The sequence below is a fragment of the Lagenorhynchus albirostris genome, chromosome 11, assembly GCF_949774975.1.
Source record: "Lagenorhynchus albirostris chromosome 11, mLagAlb1.1, whole genome shotgun sequence".
Taxonomy (NCBI): Eukaryota; Metazoa; Chordata; class Mammalia; order Artiodactyla; family Delphinidae; genus Lagenorhynchus; species Lagenorhynchus albirostris.
The window spans coordinates 25,473,151-25,494,334 of NC_083105.1; the positions used below are offsets into that span (position 1 = coordinate 25,473,151).

General features: G+C 37.4%; 1 protein-coding gene across 2 annotated transcripts in view; it reads left to right on the top strand.

The window, feature by feature from the left end:
• Positions 1-21,184, top strand: part of NTN4 (netrin 4) — a 105,385-nt gene that overhangs the window by 74,465 nt on the left and 9,736 nt on the right. The window contains exons 6-7 of one of the 2 annotated variants that reach the window (XM_060165280.1): positions 14,611-14,824; positions 15,185-15,300. In XM_060165280.1, coding sequence (XP_060021263.1) covers positions 14,611-14,824; positions 15,185-15,300 — 330 coding nt within the window. The remainder of the gene's footprint in view (positions 1-14,610; positions 14,825-15,184; positions 15,301-21,184) is intronic. The other variant, XM_060165281.1, reaches the window with a different exon arrangement.

A 21,184-nucleotide genomic window follows, 5' to 3' on the forward strand; every position in this document is an offset into this window, starting at 1 on the left:
TCCCTATTCTTTTAACACCAAAGGATATGTTAAATGTTCAACGGGTGGGAAATTGATTGGGTATGGAATATTGACAGCTAGTCCATGACATTTTTCTATAGAAAATTTCCCTTCCTTTAGTGGGACACGTGGATTGAAACAGATGTTTTATAGAACAGAAGAAATGCTTTATAGAACAGAATTAGTTCTCTTTTTGGGAAATAGCCAGTTAGTTACTTTACAACGAATGAATTGACTTTTATGTCAAGACATATTTTTGACTATTGCATAGTCTCTTTCTACATCTAAAGAAAAATCAGCAAATGGAAAAGAAAGTATCATTCATTCTCTGTCAGAGTAAACAACCTCTTGAAGAACTGACATGCCCTTCCTTCTTCCCTGGTGGGACAAAATAAATGTATTCAACTAACTGCCTTTTAACAGAGAGTGAATAAAAATAAACTTAGTCCCTCTGCCCTAAAACCTAAACCAAATGTTTACCAAGATAGTGTCTGGTTACTTGGTTACCATTACCCTAAGTAGCAAGCTATCTCTGTAAAGAAAGAGTTCTATCATCCATTCAAATCTCTCTTGTGTTCCTTCTTGCTTTTTATTTCTTCTTTCTTCTTTCTGGCTTAGATGAAAACTGTTCAACTGATGAAAATACAAGTGCCTTGAGTGGGTGACTATCTTGCTGCAGACCATCTTTCCATCCTTCACAGTCTACTCAGATATCACCTTCTCAACATGGTCGCAAGAAGAATCACTGTCTCTCTCTGCTTGTACCTCTATTTAACAACTATTTCATTCTACCTTTAGCATGGTTATTCTTTACCTTCAAATTGTCTTTGAAGTATAATTGTTAAATTAATAAAATCCAGAATACCTTATCACAATATCACCTTCCATTTTTCATTCTTGTGCCCGTATTCCAGTCCATCTCAGAAAAGAATTGTTCCCCAAGGGTCATTGACATTTCTTCCAGTAGTAGCTCAGTGGGCTTTTTCTTTCAAATTGTAGTTTTAGCAAATCCACATGAAGTCATCTTACGTCATATAAACAACATAGACATCTTTGTTTTATTTTGGAAGCAACTGTGAATGATTCCAGCATAGAACCAATATGAAGTAACTGTTTTTGAAAAGCAAACTTTAAATAGAACAGTGACTTGGCAATAAGAGTTGGGAAACTTTAATCTCAGTTTTAAAAAAATCTAGGACGTAAAACCGGAAGGTTAAGAAGTGAAAGAGCTAGGTAAAATACATATATCATTATGTAATAATCATACTAGAACTATCCTTTAAAAAGCTTAAATAACATTAAAATTCACCACAAAAAGGAGACATTTTATGAACTGGTGAATAATAAAAGTCAGTCAAATTTTGGAAGAGAAGTGGGAGAGGTCATGGAATTCTCTAAAATGTCTCTAGAACAGTTCACTGAATAAATAAATAATATGCTATTCTGCATTTGATGAGAAGAAGCATTAAATAATCAAGCAAATAATTATAAAATATCTAAACTCTCAGAAAGCCTAGACAAAACTAGATGGGGTATAAAGAAGAGAACTAGCATTTGTTGAGTGGCTATTATAGGTCAGACACTGTGCTGGGCAATTTACATAAGTTTTCTCATTTAGCAATCTTTACAAGTTAGGTGGTATCTTTTGTATTTTATAAATGAGGACACCAAGGCTTAAATTGACTACATAATTTGTCCAAGTTCACACAGCTGGTCAGAGGCAGAGATTTGAACCCAGATTTGTCTGACCCCAAAGACTTTGATCCAAAGACCTATAAAGATCCGAAGAACTTGATTCCATACTGTGACCTAACTGATGAAAACAAAATGAGTACACAAAGGCAGAAATAATCGGAAATTTTATATATATATATATATATATATACACACACACACACACACACACACACACACACACACACACACTTGCATTCTTGAATCTTAAGAGCTGTATTTATCTTAAGGAATCTTAGTATAAGAAAGGTGGAGGTAAATGGAGAGTGCTTCAAATAGACCAACAAAACAGTCAGGAAAAGAGAGATACTAATGAATAAATATGAAAGAAGATAAATATTCTCAGATCAACTAGTAAACTGCTCAGGGAGAATACAACAACTTTTTACATATACTTGAAAGGTATAAAGGGACATAGGGAGGGGCAAAGAATAATTTAACTTACCTAGAACAATGAGTCATAATTACATATAATTGGATGAAAGTGAGGAAAGGAATTTCAGATTGATTAATGTGAAAAAAAATGTTTTGCTGCCAGTGAGAGGCATTTATGGGTGGGGAATCTCTCCCACAGAGTTAGAATAAAGAACTTTTCTTACAAATAATAAATAACAGTACTTGACTGAGTGTAGCATTAAATGTAGGAAGCAGTCTTGCACTCATGCAGGGAACAGTCTTGCACTGGGAAGATTCAGAATATTCTGTTCTGTTTGACCATTTCAGTTCTTTATGAATTTGCTGTGTTTGTTCTGTTTCTAATATCTTAGTGTTGCAATGCTATGATGCTAAGATACTAAAAACCTGTGAAAGTAATAGTATGAGCCTTTTAGGAGGTTCATCAAAACATAAAATCATTTCCTGGTTGTTGCTCATTGAGAGGCACATTCATTCAACAGAGATTAAGTTCTGAAAATGGGTCAGTCATGGTCCTAGGTTTTGGGGATACAGAGATGAAAAGACATGGCCCCTACCTTCTAGGCCTTCACAATGTACTATGGAGACAGCAATGAGGCGAAAAATCATAACAAAATTACTTTGGAGGCCAGAAGACCATCAGTCATTAAGAAATATCTATTAACTGGCTATAATTAATCCATTTTTAAAAAACTCAACAAGGATTTACTCAGTGCCTATCATGTGGCAGCCCTATCCTATTCACGGTATATACAACAAAACAGTCCCTTACCCCATGGGAACAAACTATAAATAAATTTACCCAAGTAAATATGTAAATTAACAACTGCATTAAGTATTAAGAAAAAAAGGGTACCATGACACAATCTAGCAGAGGCTAACCCATCAGTTCCATGGAGATAAATGGAGTCAATAGGGATTCTTTCTCCAAAGGAAAAAGGAGTTAGAGATGACCCCAGTTTCTCACTAGATGCCTAGCTAGGAACTAGGCACCCGAGTGGTACCTGAGTGGCCTGGGAATATAGAAGACTGTCTTCAACAAAAAAGATAACGGCGTATGATCAAACCAAATTCTCCAAAGCAAAATACATTGTCCAAAATTGTACTAAAAAGTTTTCCCATAGTAAAATTTGTCTGTACACTTAAAAGTACTTTCTTCAATTTTAACTAAAGTAGCAACCTAGGAATATAAAATCGGCTATTTAGCTTGCTAAGATCTCTTAGATATACTCAGAAATAAATAGGAACTGGCTCAGTTACAACTAGTAAACAGGAAAGGAATGATACAGAAATCAAACTGAGGGTCTGAGCAGTGGTCACATAGTGAAGCATTAAAAATAAAGGGCATTGGGACTTCCCTGGCTGTCCAGTGCTTAAGACTGTGTGCTTCCACTGCAGAGGGTACAGTTTGATCCCTGGTAGTGGAACTAAGATTCTGTATGCTGCGTGGTGTGGCCAAAAATAAGTAAATAAATAAAATAAAAATTCAGTGGGAATATATTCAAACAATTGAATTTAAAAAAAATTTTTAAAGGGCATGACTTTTGTATTTATTTGCATTGCCCATTTAAAAGCTTATAGAAGACAGATAGGAAATACACTTAAATACCTTATATTTATTTTTAAAAAGCATTTAATAGAGGCAAGAATGAATAGATCTCATGCATAAATGGATCTCTTTCTTTTGTGTGGGATGTACAGTTCAGGAGATATTGCATTTCAGTAACTGATAGGCAAATCCTAATTTAGATTATTTTCTTATTAAATTTATTCTAGTGTAATTTTTTTTTTGAAATTAACATATTGAATATTGTGGAACAAGCTATCTTTGAATACAATGTATATAACATTTAAAGGATGAATAAAAAGATGCTCCTTAGGAGAGTAAAGGGGTAAAAACCATATTGTCTTTGAGTAAAGTTCATTTAGTTTTTTCTCTATTATTTGTAGCTATCCATCCACTAGCAAAAAAAAAAAAAAAACAACAGTTGATAGTAGAAGGAGAAAATAATGCCAAAAAAATGTAGAAGACTTCATTTTATCTAACATTTAACTTCACACTTAAGATAGTAATGACAGTTCATACTGGCTCCTTCTGTTTGGAGCTACATCTCAAAGTCATCTTCTGTTCCTTCTAAGAACCTCAGCAGGAAGCTGGACAGCTTTCAAAATGGCTTTGATATTAAAAATTCTCCATCAGAAATTCTGTAGGGCCTTGGCCTTTGCAGGAGAAAACAATGTTGGGAGGCTGGGAGGCGCAGCTGAAGGAGTGGCCACTGAGCAGTGGTGAAAGGGCTTGACGAGCAGTTTCTTTCCCAGCTGAGGGCCTTGAACTTTGAGTTCTGTTTTTAGAAAAGCTAAATCAGGAGCAAATACTTTCAGGGTATTTTGCTCCAAGTGTAGCTTTTACTAATAAAATGGCAAAAGCTAGAGCCATCAGGTAATACTAAGGAGTTCGGGCAATTTAAAAAAGGTGAGATGCTAAACTCAGCAGGCTGTTTCTGCTGCACACTTGGCACTGTGGATCACTCTGAGTGAAAGATGTGAAGACTCATAGAGCTCAAGTGAAGGTGGGAATAAAGATGAAAAGGCAGCAGTGGTCTCCTGCGACTCTACCACCAAATGCTTTAGCAACCCCATCAAAATAAAGGAAGCCATAACTCTTCCATTATGTTCCTGGCCATTTTGTACCCATGTTTACATGCTTATTATGTTCATGTAGATTGACAGCTGTGACTTTTGTCCTACATTCCATGGCAGGGTATCTCCCTATAAGCAGCAGGATCATAGATAATACCCTACTTTTTCTCAACATACTGTGATCCAAAAAATGAAAGTAATAGCCGATTAATTTTTTTTTTAAGCAAAGAAAGGAACATGTAACAAGAGAGTAACCTAATTCTATAGGATTTAGATTAGTCAAGAAAGCTGTTTGCCACCAGTTCCTCACAGGTGCAAAGCAAGGAATTTCAGCCTATTTTGAAAGCCAGTTAGATCATTAATTTCCTTAAAAAACAACCCATATCTATAATGAGGCAGTTATTATTCTTTCTTCTGTGTTTCCATGCACCCTGGTCTACCTCTGTTTTAACATTTACTGCCCTGTAATTATTTATTTGCATATCTCTCTTCCCTCTCTGAAGAGATATGACTGTATTTGTCTTTGTATCTTCAGCCCCTAGCATAATTCATGTTAACACTAAAGCTCAAGAACTCTTTGATAAAGGTATAATGAATGAATGAATGAATGAATGATGGACGTTTTAAAACCAATATGTTTCATCCAGATAACAATAATAGTTATTATCTAAGCATATGGTACCACTAAATGCCTGAAACATTGCTACACATATACACTATCTCATTTAGTCCTCACACAAACAACTCTATAGCCTAGGTATTTTTACTCTTCCTTCATGAATGAGAAAACTGAGACTTGAGGGGGTTAATTTCACAGTCATATAAGGAGTAAGCCTCATAACCAGAATTTGAACTCTTCTAGTCTAACTCCTAAGTTTGTGCCCTTACCAACTCTATTACATTGCCTTTGTTTTATTTTATGTCTTCCTGAGATATTACAAGTACTTTCCAGACAGCTGTATTTATTGTCAGCCTTTGTGATTGAAACAATTATTAGTTTAGAGCCTTACAGATACACAAGGTTATTTAAAAACGTGTTCACCCGTTGTTTCATTAATAGTTATGTTTCCTAGGAGAAAAGCAGCGCATGTCCTCTTTTCTGTGCATGCTCTATGGAGGGACAATACTTCACAAAATAGATGTAATTACAAATATATATCTGTAATATATATTTGTAAAATTTGTACAACATTTAGCAATTATCTAAATTCATTATTTGAAGGAAAATTGTTGTGAAATCTTTTGTAAAGTACCCATTTCCTCTATCTCATCTGTTCTGGAAGTTTTGTATTACTATGTCATGTTTTCTTATAACAGGACATACCAGTATAGAACATACTGTTTAAAATAAGATGTTTTCATTATTAAAGAAATCTTGTGACAATAGTGAGGAATTAAAATGACATTTTTAATAATTTTGCTTTGCCAATATGATTATGTGAGAGCAGCCTAGGGCAAATTTTCTTTTGGGGGGTAGTGGTAATAATTACTCCAGTAATGATTTGCTACCTAGGTAGACCACATAGTTTCTAAACATATCTGGTTACCAGGCAAGTTTTGGCTGTCAAGAACAATTTACCACAGCTGAATACACCAAAAGTGGTAATGAAACAAATAATTAAATTTAGAATAATAGTATATGATGTTAGTTCAATCTTTACTATTGGGTTTTATGTCTAACAAGGAGAAAGCTGAAGTCAAGGATTTATGTCACTGCAATTGGGTTCTAATTTGACGTTCATCATAATGAATGCATAAAAAGTAAGTGCTTAGGTTGCATTTTAGAATCAACAATTGGTAAGAAATATATGTCGGGGCTTCCCTGGTGGTGCAGTGGTTAAGAATCCACCTGCCAATGCAGGGGACACGGGTTCGAGCCCTGGTCCGGGAAGATCCCACATGCCATGGAGCAACTAAGCCCATGTGCCATAACTACCGAGCCTGCGCTCTAGAGCCCGCGAGCCACAACTACTGAAGCCTGCGTGCCACAACTACTGAAGCCCACATGTCTAGAGCCCGTGCTCCGCAACAAGAGGAGCCACCGCAATGAGAAGCCTGCGCACCGCAACAAAGAGTAGCCCCCGCTCGCCACAACTAGAGAAAGCCTGCACACAACAACGAAGACTCGTAGCCAAAAGTAATACATTAATAAAATAAATAAATTAAAAAGAAATATATGTTGGAGGATCAGAACCTGAACCAGAATCTAAGAAGAAACTTTTTTTTCCCCCCAAGCAAGAAGAAAATATATTTGCATTTTGGAAGAAAATAAGAAATGTAGATTATGTGTGTCAGATATTGCCTGCTGTACAAACTTCAAGAGATAGGTATGCAAGGCAAGCCTCCGTGTGCAGTCCGAAAAAGTATGCCATGAAAGGTGTCAGGGCCTTCTGCCTGAAGCTAGTTCTGCATAGTTTCCAAATGGTATTTTTATCTTGTAATTATGTGAAAAGTCACATTGACAGAAATCCACTAGCACATGTGATAGAATCACATTCTTCTCTGGCCATTCCTGAAATGTGTGTAGGTTTTAAAATATATGGCAGGGCTTCCCTTGTGACGCAGTGGTTGAGAATCCACCTGCCAACACAGGGGAAACGGGTTCGAGCCCTGGTCCAGGAAGATCCCACATGCCACAGAGCAACTAAGCCCGTGCGCCACAACTACTGAGCCTGCGCTCTAGAACCCGCGAGCTACAACTACTGAAGCCTGTGCACCTAGAGCCCGTGCTCCGCAACAAGAGAAGTTGCAAATGGCATAGAACATGCACTTTGAACCTCCCCAGTTTTTCTTTGTGTTTCAAGTACTGGTCCAGCTCCTGGAAGGCCACCTAGATCAGGATGGAGACAATAACTAGAAGCCTAAAAGGCCTACACTGTCGTTGAGAACTTATGGCTACCATCCAGCAGATGGACAGGTGGACAATGCTGTCCACCGCAATGAGAAGCCCACCACACCACAACGAAGAGTGGCCCCTGCTCACCGCAGCTAGAGAAAGCCTGCTCATAGCAATGAAGACCCAACGCAGCCAAAAATAAAATAAATAAATTTATTTAAAAATTAAATAAATAAAATAAAATACATGGCAGTACAGAGAAGTCAAATCCTAGAAAGGATTGGATCTTCTATTAGAGTAAAAGATAATGGTGGTGGTGGTGGAATACCATATAATAATAGATGAGAGTCCTACATTGTCTTTCTTCTGGCTCCCTGTCTGCTGTCAAGAACCAAGTTGACTTAACTGAATCATACAGTAACTATTGGTTTAGTCACCTCAAAATGATGAAATGTTTATACTGGATTATGGGATTTAATTTAAAGTCATAGCATTTTGATACATTCATGTTACATATTATATAATACCTCTAAATTATTTAATTAAAAACAAATGAAAAATCAAAAGTGCTTTGCTATCTTAAGAGAAAATGCCTAATGTTTTCATAATGAGGCCCAACCAAAAGAAAAAATATCTGGGGATTTAATGTGGAAATAGTGATCACCGTAACTGTATGAATTAAAATAAAACTGGTCTCCTGAGAAATTCAGCGTTTTAGAAGCAAAATGTTTACTTCTCTCTTGTGTTAGGTAAGTTTTTTTTTAATCTTGTAATAATTATTCTTCTAAATTATGAATCTCTTTAAGGGCCAAGACTGTCTTATCCCTAGGAGTTTGTTCAGTATTTAGCACATAGTAGATGCTCATTAAATGTCTGTTGAGTAAGTGAACAGATAAATAAATGCTGCCTTAAACAAACACACACATTGTTATCCTTTCGAACAAAATCTATTATGGTGTTTTCCTCCTCTGTCCTTTGTAAATAGTTTCTTTTATCACTGCCTTTTAATTCAATTTAACAGTCTGTTTTAGAACAATAATCCAATAGAAAATAGGGAAAGATCAAGAAGACAGACTTCACAGAAGAGGAATAAGAATAAAAACAAACAAAAACAGTCTTTTTTTGAGCAGCCATAATTTGCTATCTGCTAATTGCCTGTTAAGTGCTAGGGACATACATTATGGCTCATTTAACTCTCGGTACCACCTGGTAAAATAGAAATGCGGGGCTCATAAAGGTAAAAATTTAGCTAGGAGTTGCACCCAAGTCTACCTCCACTAAACCCTTCAGAGGATAGGTGAGTGAGACCCATGTTCACCTTCAAGGAATTTACATACCGGTTTGACAGAGAAAAGTAAACCTCTGACTGTCTGAAATGCAAAGTAGAAGAGACCAGAGCGATAAGAAGAAGTGTTATTTTTAAAGCACTAGAGGGTTTCAAAGAAAGGATGAAATCATATTCAACTGTGCTGAAATAAGGAATGACTTCTCAAAGAAGGTAAACTTGTCCATTAGATGGGTAACTGGAATGGCTGCTTTGGGCTTCATACTTGGTGAGGTGGGAGAGGGTAGCAGAGGGAAGGGTGCTGCATCTCTTTTCTGAATATCACTGAATATGAGTTTTGAAGTTCTGTCTTTACAAGAAAGGTGCAAACAGAGCTGCTACCTTGAGCACTTCCACTGCTCCAAATGGTTGAATCGCTTTGACCATACCCTTCCAGCGACAACTTTAGGGGTGACACTTGAATAGATCTTAAAGGACGTGTAGAATTTTGGAAGATAGATATAGGAGAAAAGATTTCCCTATTGAAATTAATAAAGGTACAGAAACAGGAAAGGTTGGGGGTTCATTTAATTAGAATGAAGGCTATCTGCAAGAATTCATCCCATTCGATTAGAATAAGGGCTATAGGCAAGAGAGTAATGAAAAGTAAGACCGGAAAAGTGGGCTAGGGCCATAGTATGAGGATCTTAAATGTTTGATTAAGGGGCAGTTGTGTTTTGTAGACTACAAATGCTTCGTAAACATTAGAATTATTAACTAACACATGTTGGTTGAGTAAGCAAATAAATGAATATTCTCAAGAAGATAATTTTTACCTTTTGTTTAAAAAAAAAAAAGGCAATATTCCATGCCCTTACTGTAGTGGTTCTCAACCAAGGAGAGCATAAGGGAGGAGAGGAAGGGTGTGTTTCACATATGTAAGATGTAAAGAACTTTTGCAGACTTCTCACATTCCTGCTGGTTTGGGAACCACTGCACTAATGATTATAGGCTTAACAAAATTAAAGAGATCTAAACAGAGTACTACACCATCAATACCTGCATTTCTTCAGCTCCTGTTCTCACAAGTCACCAACACCTTCCTGTTTGACAGCATTACTGTGCTATTATAAATCTTATGTGACTTACTCATTCTGTGTTGTCTTACATTGTTAATCACTTGAAACTTTCTCATCCTTTGGTTTCTATAACAACACCTACTTGATTCTTTTCCCTCTCTATCTGGTCCTTATCTGCCTGGACCAGTGTTCCACCCTTGGTTGCCTTCTCACTCTATACACTATCCCTGGGAAATCTCATCCAGCCCTCCTAGTTTCAATCCCCATCTGCTGACAACTCTCAACACTGTATTTGTGACCCCAACCTTCTCCTACACTTCAGATTATTATTTCCAGTTGTGTATTATAACTTATTGGTGCATCCTTCAGACATCTCAAACTTAGTATGTCTAACCCTGAACTCACTCTCTTCTCCCTCCCTTCCCTATCTCCACCCCAACATGGATTCACCTATCCCAACCTGCTCTAGTCATTCACTTTCATAAACTACAAACCTCAAAATCTTCCTCCGTTTCTGTTTGTCCCTCAACAATGCATTCTTCCTCCTCATCCAGATGGCCTCTGAACCCTATCAATTCACTATTAAAAAAAATAAGGTTTTCTCCCATTCCTTCATCTGCTGTCTTAGTCAAGTTCCTTGTTCTCTCTCATTTCTTTGGTTTCTCTGCCATCAGTCTCCCCCTACTGCAGTCTATTTCACACAATGATGCCAAAGTAACTGTCAAAATTAAATTATAACCATGTCATAGTTCTGCTTTTTTAACATTTTACTTCCTATGATTCTTTATACCCATAAGACAAAATTCAACTTCTTGGGTTAGGCCCTGCCTCAGTCTGGCTCCAAACCTAACTCTATAGCTTTTTCTTCAGGCTCATCAGCTCCAACTGCTTTCCACTCAATGCACACTCTAGACACAGTAACCTTCTCACAGTCCCCAAATAGGCCCTTTCACATATGACTCCTACAGCCTGGAATGTCCTTCAGGTCAATTCCGTAAATTCTTATTTGGGCATCTACTATGTACCAGGCTCTGTTCTGGGGCATAGAAAGCAAAAATAAGAAGATAAAGATCCTTCTGTCAATGAGTTCAGAGTCCAGTAATAAGGGAGACAGGCACATAAATAATAATGCACTGTGATACACACAGAATAGAAATACATACAAAGAACAGAGGCAGCATAGAAGAGAGGGTGGTTAATTGTCTGGAAGGCGTGGGACAAGGAAGCGTAAAGGTAAAAGCAATGCAGGCACAGCCAGGGGCACTGAGGCATGAAAGAGTTTCACGTTTTCAGGAAGCAGGAAGAGCTTCCACATATAATGCAGAAACATAAAATGCAATGAGGATGAACCATACACTTAAAAATGGTTAAGATGGTAAATGTTATGGTATGTGTTTTTTACCACAATTAAAATTTTGTTTTAATTATTTAAAAGAAATGCAACGGGGAGAGAATCTAAAGACAGGCTGAAATAAGCAACTGCCTATCTTCCCCTCCTTTTCACCTTGCAAACTCCTACTCATCTTTTAGGATCAACTCAGATGTCTAAATGACCCCTCCTTTGTGGATCCTATGTGAGACCCTCAGCCTGTGCACCCCTCCTCTGTGCTCTTACAGAGCTCTATCAGAGTGCTAATCACAGATTATGGAAATGTTTTGTTTATTCCTCTGTTTCCCCCACACGGATATGAGCTCCTTGACTCATATCCGTGAGTCACCATAACTTATACAGGCATAGACTCTATGCTTCTACAAGAATTATCTAATGAATTCATTAGTTATTTAACTCACTATTAACTAACCATATGCCATACACTATACTAAGTGCTTTATATACGTGATCTCCTTTCACCCTTACAACTGTATGAGGGTAGATATTGTTCTCTTTTCCATTTTATAGAAGAGAAAACTGAGAAAACGAGAGGCTAGGTATCTTGCCAAAAGTCACACAGTTAGTAGTTGATGTGAAGCCAGATTGAAGCCAAACAGAGCTTTTAATGACAAAGAAAGTAATCAATAGAGTAAGTTTCCAAGGGGATAAAGGAGGGAGTGGGATCTAGAAAGTTAATTGAGAAGATTCAGAAGGAAGAGCCGGGCCGGCAGGTGTCAGACTCTGTGCTATGCACCTTGCTGAAGTAATCTCATTTAAAATAGTTTCATCCTCATCAAATCTCCGTGTAATGTAGATACCCAAATGAAGAAACCGACATTCACAAAAGTTAAATTTTTTGTCCAAAATCACAGAGCTTGTGAGAGACAAGGCCATAAAGCAAGATCTCTTCCAGCTTTCTCATTTGATTCTTAGAGAAAAGCGTGGAAAGTTGAAGATAAAGAGATTTTGAGGTGGAGAAAAGATTACCTGAGGACCTTATCAGTGAATCAGAATCTTCAGACCAAGTGGTGAGGGTGAATTAAAAAGCCTGGAGAAATTTTGGGACACCCACTGTGAGGAATTTTATTTAAAAAAAATAGACAGGGACAACTGAATAAATAGGGCTAATGAGCATCAGTTAGGGGACCCTACTGAGGTTAGGGTACACAAATTTGTGATAAACCCAACAAGCACATTTTTTTTTTACTTTGTTCAGCTACTCTTGCTAGCCCATGAACAAAGAAAGTGTTGGGGATTGTCAAACTGAGCAGTAGGCAATCGCAGGAGTTGGGAGAGGGCTGAGGGGAAGGACTTTTGATTAATAGAAAGGACTTGCAGAAGTGGCTGATTATAGATTCTAGTCTGAGGAGCTGTCTTAGCCCATACAGGCTGCTATAACAAGATACCATAGACTAGGTGGCTTAAAGGGTAAACGTTTATTCCCCACAGTTGGAGAAATAACTGGAGGTTGAAGTCCGCAATATGGTACCAGCATGGTCCAGTTCTGGTGAGAGCTCTCTTCTGGGTTGCAGACTGCCAACCTCTGTTGTTGCCTCACATCCTTCACAAAGAAGAGAGCTCTGCATTCTTCATTCCCTTATAAGGGCACCAATCTCATCTCCCCCAAATTGTATCCAAACCTCCTAAAGGCCCCCCACCTCTAAATACCATCACATTGGGGATTAGGCTTCAACATACAAATCTGAAGCCGGGGGACACAAACGTTGAACAAATCAAATTAAGCTTTCTTCCTATACCAAACCTGAACTCTCCCACTTGTATAGGGTTGGAGAAACAACCTATCATTTTATCTGGGGTCACTATAAATTGATGACTACTAACCTCAAAAGGTGGCCTTTATGCTGCTGGCAATTATACTTCACTTCCTAAGTGTCTCATTCACTCTCCCACTCCCATTCTTCATCATCTCTCTCACCTGATGACCTTGCTTTCTATTTCATCCAGAAAATACAAGCAATCAGGGGACTTCCCTGGTGGTACAGTGGTTAAGAATCTGCCTGCCAATGCAGGGGACACGGGTTCAATCCCTGGTCCGGGAAGATCCCACATTGCTGCGGGGCAACTAAGCCCGTGCGCCACAACTACTGAGCCCACGCGCTGCAACTATTGAGCCCACGTGCCACAACTACTGAAGCCTGCATGCTCTAGAGCCTTCATGCTGCAACTACTGAGCCCGTGCTCCGCAACGAGAAGCCACTGCAATGAGAAGTCCGCACACCGCAACAAAGAGTAGCCCCCACTTGCTGCAACTAGAGAAAGCCCGGGCACAGCAACAAAGACCCAGCGCAGCCAAAAAAAAATGCAAGCAATCAGAAGAAAAATCCCACCGGCTCCCGCCACTGCATCTATTCACTTCCCTGCATTTGTATCCATATGCTCTGCCTTCTGTCCTATTACTATGAACTAATCATGCTCCTACCCAAGTCCAACACCTCCTCTTCTACACCAAATCCCATCCTTTTTTTCCTCACTCAAGTATCCCTTTAAAAATTCTCCCATCTCTCTTCTACTCATCAATTTTTCCCTTTCTACTGGTTCATTTCCATCAACATCAAACATGCTGTAATTTCCCCTATCTTAAAACAATCAAAACAGACAAAAATTCAAACCTTCACTTCAGTTCATATATCCATTCGGTATTAGCTACCACCACATTTCTGTGCCCTTATAGAAAAGCTCACAACAGAGCTGTCTGTTCTCTTGCTCAGATTACTCTATTCCCATTCTCTCCTGAGTTTTCTTCAGTGAGGTTCGCCACTCACTGTTACACTGAAACCGTTCCTGCCAAGGACACCGGTGGTCTTCATGCTGTCAAGTACAGTGACCCATTCCTGTTCCTCATCTTCTTGGACCTGTCAGCATTTAACACAGTTGATGTCGTCCACCTCCTTGAAACTTTGTTTGGCTTCCAGAACACCATGCGCTCATGAATTTTTTCCTTTCTCACTAACTGCTCCTTCTTTGTTTTCTTTGCTGATTCATTCTCATCACCCCAAACAAAAGCCATTCATATTTAATGCCTTTAATTTTAGGATAAATTAGGTGGTTTAGCAGCAGATGTGCTTTTCTGATGATATCTTCTTATCTGTCATTTAATTAGCTTTCATTCATTGAGCATACACCAAGTGGGTAAAGGAGGAGACTCAGAGATATGCTGTGTGGTGAAGGGAAGCCAGTTTAGGATGGCTGGGCCTAATCTCCACAGATAATCTGGTCACTCATTGGTCCTTGTGTGTCCTCTCTGTTGTAGTGTGTTCCTGTCATCCAGTTGGATCAGCTGTCCTTCCTTTCAGCTCAGTGACCTTCTGTGACCCCAGCAACGGTGACTGCCCTTGCAAGCCTGGGGTGGCAGGGCCACATTGCGACAGGTGTATGGTGGGATACTGGGGCTTCGGAGCCTATGGCTGCAGGCCTTGTGACTGTGCAGGGAGCTGCGACCCTCTCACAGGAGACTGCATCAGCAGGTGAATGTGCATGGCTCTTGTTCTCACCTCTGTGTCTTTCAGATTCTTTTGAAGATCTGGTAGTGATTTGGAAAACGTTGCATGCCGCTAGTGGACAAAGATGTATTTGCACATCTCTTTAAAAAATTTTTGTCAAAGTGCAGAGTCAAGTAATTTGTTCTTGCAAGATTCTAGAGATGGCCTGGTTCATTCTGCAAAATAAATTATTCTTTTTAACAATAAGTCCTTTACAACACTATTTCTGAAAAGTGAAAGGATGGGAAGGTAGCTAATAAGGTTTAAATCTCTAGAAATACATTCATTTCATTCAAGTTCTAAGAAATTCCTTAATAAGTTCTTCATCATTTTCTATTTTATTAGCAGCACAGACATAGACTGGCATCATGAAATTCCTAACTTCCATTCCATGCACAATAAGAGTGAACCAACCTGGGAGTGGGAGGATGAGCAAGGATTTTCTGCACTTCGACATTCAGGTGAGACAATAGATATTACTGCGTCTAGTCATATTTCCGGGTCTGGTCTTGAGGAACAGTGATTCATGACAAACCAGAGAACAGATTTTGGATCTTACAAGGGGAACTCTAGTTCTAAGGTTAACAAAGTAGTGACCCCCGTAAATATAAAACTCTTAAACATAGCTAAATGGTATTTAACAAGCTTTTGTTTATTTTCTGATTGTTAGAATAACATGTAATTAGTACAGAAAATTTGGAAAATGCAGAATATCACAGTAAAAAAAACCCTCCAAATCTCACTATCCCACTGTTAATACTTTGGTAAGATTTTTCTTTTTTTTTTGCTGTGGACCATTTTTAAAGTCTTTATTGAATTTGTTACAATATTGCTTCGGTTTTATGTTTTGGTTTTTTGGCCATGACGCATGTGGGATCTTAGCTCCCTGACCAGGGATTAAACCCACGCCCTCTGCATTGGAAGACGAAATCTTAACCACTGAACCGCCAGGGAAGTCCCTTCCTCGCTCTAAAACATACTGTTTTACACAGCTGAGAGCTAACTCAATGGAAATGTACAGATTCATTTAAAGGAAAAACATTCCTACAGACCTAGTGTATGTAACTCAGTACAAAGCAAAAGCTAGCTGTGAACTCCTTATGTTTAAAGCTTTTAACCAACTATAAAACAAAAATAATTTTACAAACTAAATATAAGCCAAATAAAACTAATAAAATTCAAATTAACATTAACTGAATATGAAAAATGATTTTTACTGACGCCAAAACACTGTTTACTACATAAATATGATTCCTTGAGTTTATCAAGTCTATACTCCTCTTTATTCTGATTTAATTTTCCTGTGATGTTTACGTGTTCTGTCATTTGAGGAGCAGGCTGTGATACTGGCGTGAACACAAATTTCTGTGTTCATCCTATCTCTATTCTTTTCTCATAGAAACTCAAGTGGTTCTATTTAGCATCAACTTAAATCATGTCACAAATACAAATGTGGACAAGAAATCTTGTTGTCAGCATTTGGTTGTAAAGTGCTCACCAAATCATCCAAATAAAACTTAAAATAACATTAAAATATTTTTTATTATTAAACACGACAAACACCAAAAATGTGATATGAACACCCATATGAACACCTTCTAGTGTTATGAAATCTTGATTTTGCCATAATTGCCTCATATTTTCATTTAAATTCTACAGATGCATTTGAAGCCCCTGATGTACCAATCTACAAGTTGACTAGCCTTCCTTACTCCACAGAATAACCACTAACGTGAATTTTGGTGTTCATCATCCACTTTCACATTTTTACTATTTTACTATATATATATATTAAATAGTATATAATTAATATATTTATATATTTATGTAATGTTTTAAAAATCTCATGTACATGGTAACTTACCTACCCTTTAATTTTTTTTTTTTTTAGTTAAATGTGTACTTTTTTTAGATTTATCCATTCTATTATATGAATACAACACTCTGTATTCTCCCATTGTTTGCCATTTAGGTTATTTCCAATTTCCAATTTTCCACTATTATATATAATGCTACCATGAATGTTCTCTTATATGTGTTATATTGTGTACTTGAGAAGGAGTTTCACTAGATCAGGGGCTGGCAAACTACAGCCCTCAGGCCAAATGTGGCCTGCCATCTACTTTTCTACAGGCTAAGCTGCCTGCTCTAAGGTTTAAATGGTTATATAAGTTATTTTAAATGGTTATATAAGTACCTACATAAAATCTTTAATTTTTCCCCATGGCCACAAAGCCTAAAATATTTATTATCTGTTCCATTATAGAAAATGTTTGCTGACCCTTGTTCTGGGGTACAATCTAGACACTGTTGGGTCACAGTGTGCTTATTGTCAAATTTACCATTTATTGCAAAATAGCTCTCTCAAGTGGTTGCATAAATTTGCATTCCACCAGCAAAGTATGACACCCTGTTGTTCCACATCCTCACAAATAAGTACTTTGTACTTATTTAACAAATGTCTATATAGCATACACAAGGGGCCAAGCAGTATTCTAACTCGCTAATAACTCAGGCACAGTTTAATTCATTCAATATTTATTGGGCTTCTAAAACTGATGTTATCAAACCTCTAAATTTTTGCCAATCTGATGGGTGTGAAATGGGACCTTGTCATTTTAATTGCATTTTCCTGATTAGTAATTTTTCATGGTTTCTTGGACTTTCAGGTTTCTTTTTCTGTGAATTTCCTATTTGTAATTTTCTTACTAATTTGTAGGAATGCTTTATAGACTCATTCATTTGACAATATTTATCGAATACTCATACTACATGCCAGTGCTGTAAATCTAGTAATTGAACAGACAAAAACCTCAGTCTCCAAGGAGTTCACATTCATGCAGAGAAAGACAGCTAATAAGTTAAATATTTAATGATGTTTAATATAATAGACAAATAAAGCAGGGATGTGGGATAAGAAATACTTGAGAGGGACATACTTTTAAATGGGGTGATCAGAAAAGTCCTATGAAAGGACTTTTGAGAAAAAAACCTGAGGAAGGTAAGGGAGTGAGCTATACAGATAACAGAGGAAAGAGAGTTTAGGCAGAAGATACAGCAAGTACAGAAACCCTGAGGTGAGACTAGGCCTGACTTATTTAGGGAACAGCAAGGAGGCCAGTGTGGCTGAAGCAGAGTAAGAAACCACAGTTTTAACACCTTCTCATAGAGAATTTATGGACCTTTCAAGAATCAGGAACTCAAGTTACAGAAACACTTGGTATCTGCAATTCCATATCATGGGTTTTTTTCACTTAACATAATCTTATGATCATTTTCCTAATTGGTTTCATTTTAATTCACAACAGGAAAGAAGGTGGGAAAGATAAGGTAATATGAAGTTGTCATATTTATCTTTTTTAGCATTTGAAAAGGAAAACTCTTTCCCATTAATTTTGTGCCTTAATGCTACGTAGTCTGAACTCTATGATGTTAACTTTAATAACAACTTTTGAAAGATTTCTTCTCTTTTTCTAACACAATCGTTTTCAGAATTCTCCAACTTTGTCTGCCAAGCCAAATCTGTAAAAATCAAGGTTCTAGTGCCATAAGACATTCATTAAGCCAATCATCATGTTACTAGGGAGGGAGCTGGCAGCACACTAATGAAGCACATAACGGTGCTGGCATCAGACTAACTCCAGACTCTCACATCCATAACAGCTGTTAGGTCTATGATGTCCCCAGAGAGTCTCTGAAATTCATCTGGATGAGCTCCGGACTGAGGAAGAGACTGTTCAGTCTCCTGCTACAGCAATATTCCCAATGAGTATAAAATAGTGCCCCTGGGCACCTTTTTCAACAGAAAAGTGATAATCAGTTTTCTAAGCACTGTGGTTCATTTTCAAATGTATGTGCCTACATACCTATTTACCTGCCATAAGTTTCCATAACTAGGAATATAATGCACTATACCAAGATACTCTTAATTTCTACCACTTCTTGTGGGGTAGAGAGCATCAGATGTAAAATTTCACTTCCTGTCCAACAAAACTGGCTTTAACTAGTACCAGAGAACTGTAAGCAATACTTTTTTTTGAAACGTTCTAACAACCCAGTATAACTAAATAGGTTTTCCTCTTCTTCCAAATTTCTTTTAAGAAAACACATCTGGGCTGAAGCCTAATCAAAAAAAGATTTATTCAAAAGCAAATTTTAATGTCTGATTTCTTAACATATGAAAAGGGAGTATTGGAAAGCAGCCAAGGAAAGGTCTTCAAGTAACAGACTTATTCATGTTCTTTTTATTAAATTTTTTTTCTTTTTATACAATTTTAAGGGTTACTTTCCATTTACAGTTATTACTATATTCACTATAAATATTCACTATATTCCCCATGTTGTACAATACATCCTTGAGCCTATTTTATACCCAATAGTTTGTACCTCCCACTCCCCCACCCCAATATTGTCCCTCCCTACTCATGTTCTTATAGGCTCAAGGACAAAGGGAAGAGCATTATGTTGAGGAGTAAGATATGCATGGTAGTTACCATACTCTTCTGCTTTGGTGGAATCATCAAAGGCCATGAGCTGTCCACTCAGGTTACTACAGTTTCTGAATGAGCAATCCTCTGCTTTGTTTAGATGATAAGCAATATTACTTAACAAATCACAACAGCTCATTTTAAGCATCTTTGATTTAATCTTTCCCACTATTTAATTCCACTGTGATTTTCTACTTGCAGATCTCCTTCTGGTTTCTCAAGAAACTTTAGCTAGAGCCGATATGTCAATATTTTCCATTTTCCATATCTACCTACCTAGTCTCACCAGAATCACACTCTCATTTCCACATGTATGTCTGTCAGCATCTCTAATTCATTATATTCTCCTCGTACTAGACCTCTGTTGTTTTTTGCCTGACCAGATCCCTTTCCCCTTCTTTCTTGCTATTTCTGTGGTAGCTCAACCCAGTTTTTCTTTGGGGAACCACTCTTCTGCCATTTAATACAGTCTTAGAGAGGTCAATCAGATGTTCTGTCCCTAGAGTTTAAATCTTGAGCTGAAAGTGGCAAATTCTGAAAATGATTAGAGTTCATGATTCCAATGGCAAAGCCGTAAAGAGACTGCCCAATAGATCTCTGGCGCTCTCTTGTTTCTTGTCCTTTCAGAGTTCTGGTTCTTCAGCTTTTTCTCCTTTCTATGAGCTACTCAATAAACTTTCAATAATTAAGTTAGACTATTGATTACTACCAAAAAAAAAAAAACGTAATACACTCCTAAAATGCTCTCCTTCTCCTAACTTCCCTATTTCTGTTAGTGAAACTACAATCCTCTCTGTCACCTTGGCTGAAAATTTCAAGTACATTTTTATGCTTCCTCATAAAATTGGATGCTTGTCCTCATCCAATGCAGTGACAGGATTTGTAGACCTGTAGACCCTAACTCTGCAGCATCCCTTGATATTTCTTCCTATCTACACCCATGGCCACCTCTCAGACCCACATCCCATCTGCCTTAAAAAGACAGTACAATGGAAAGATTGGGGGCTTCAGATTCTCCCCGACCCAGGCTTAAAATCTGGCTTTTCTACTTGTTAGCTATACGCTGCCTTGAACAAGCTAATTAACCTCTCTGAGCCTTCCTTTTTTCATTTGTTAATAGTACCTATCTCATAACCTAACTGTAAATATTAAATAAGATCATATGGATAAAATTCCTTATAAAGTTTATGGCTTATAGTTGGTATTCAATTTAGTTACTGTTGTGTGTTACCAATTTCACGAGTTTCTAACTGGTCCCTGCCTTCATATTTTCTCCATTCCAATAGTTTTGATACAGTAATGCCAGATTAATTTTCATATATATATTTTTAAATTAATGTAACTTCTTTAAGCTGATAGCTTTGAAAATTCCCCTTTATCTAACAAATTAAATTCAGGCCCTAACTGCATATCAGTCAAGGTCCTCCATGATACCTTCTATTATTCTCAACTCAGTCTGTACCCAGGATAAACAGAACAACTGGTTCTTCCATGAACACTCTCTCCTCTTTCTCTTACATTTCTTTGCTCATCCTTTTATCTCTGTATTCCTGTCAAATTTCTATTTGTTAGAATCTTAGACTATTGTAAATAGTAAATAAATAATAAATAAATAAATAATAAATAAATACTTAGTAAATAAATGTAAAAGACTTAAAATAGTGTCTGGCATGTAGTAAGTGCTCCCCAGTAAATGTTACCTGCTGTTATGCCACTCAGTGCCTATAAAATGCAATGTGTGAGGGTAGGAGGGGAGGGGTTAGGGAAGAGGTAGAATTATATCTAATTGTTAAATCAGTAAGAATGAAAATCCTGGGGAATTCCCTGGTGGTCTAGTGGTTAGGATTCTGTGCTCTCA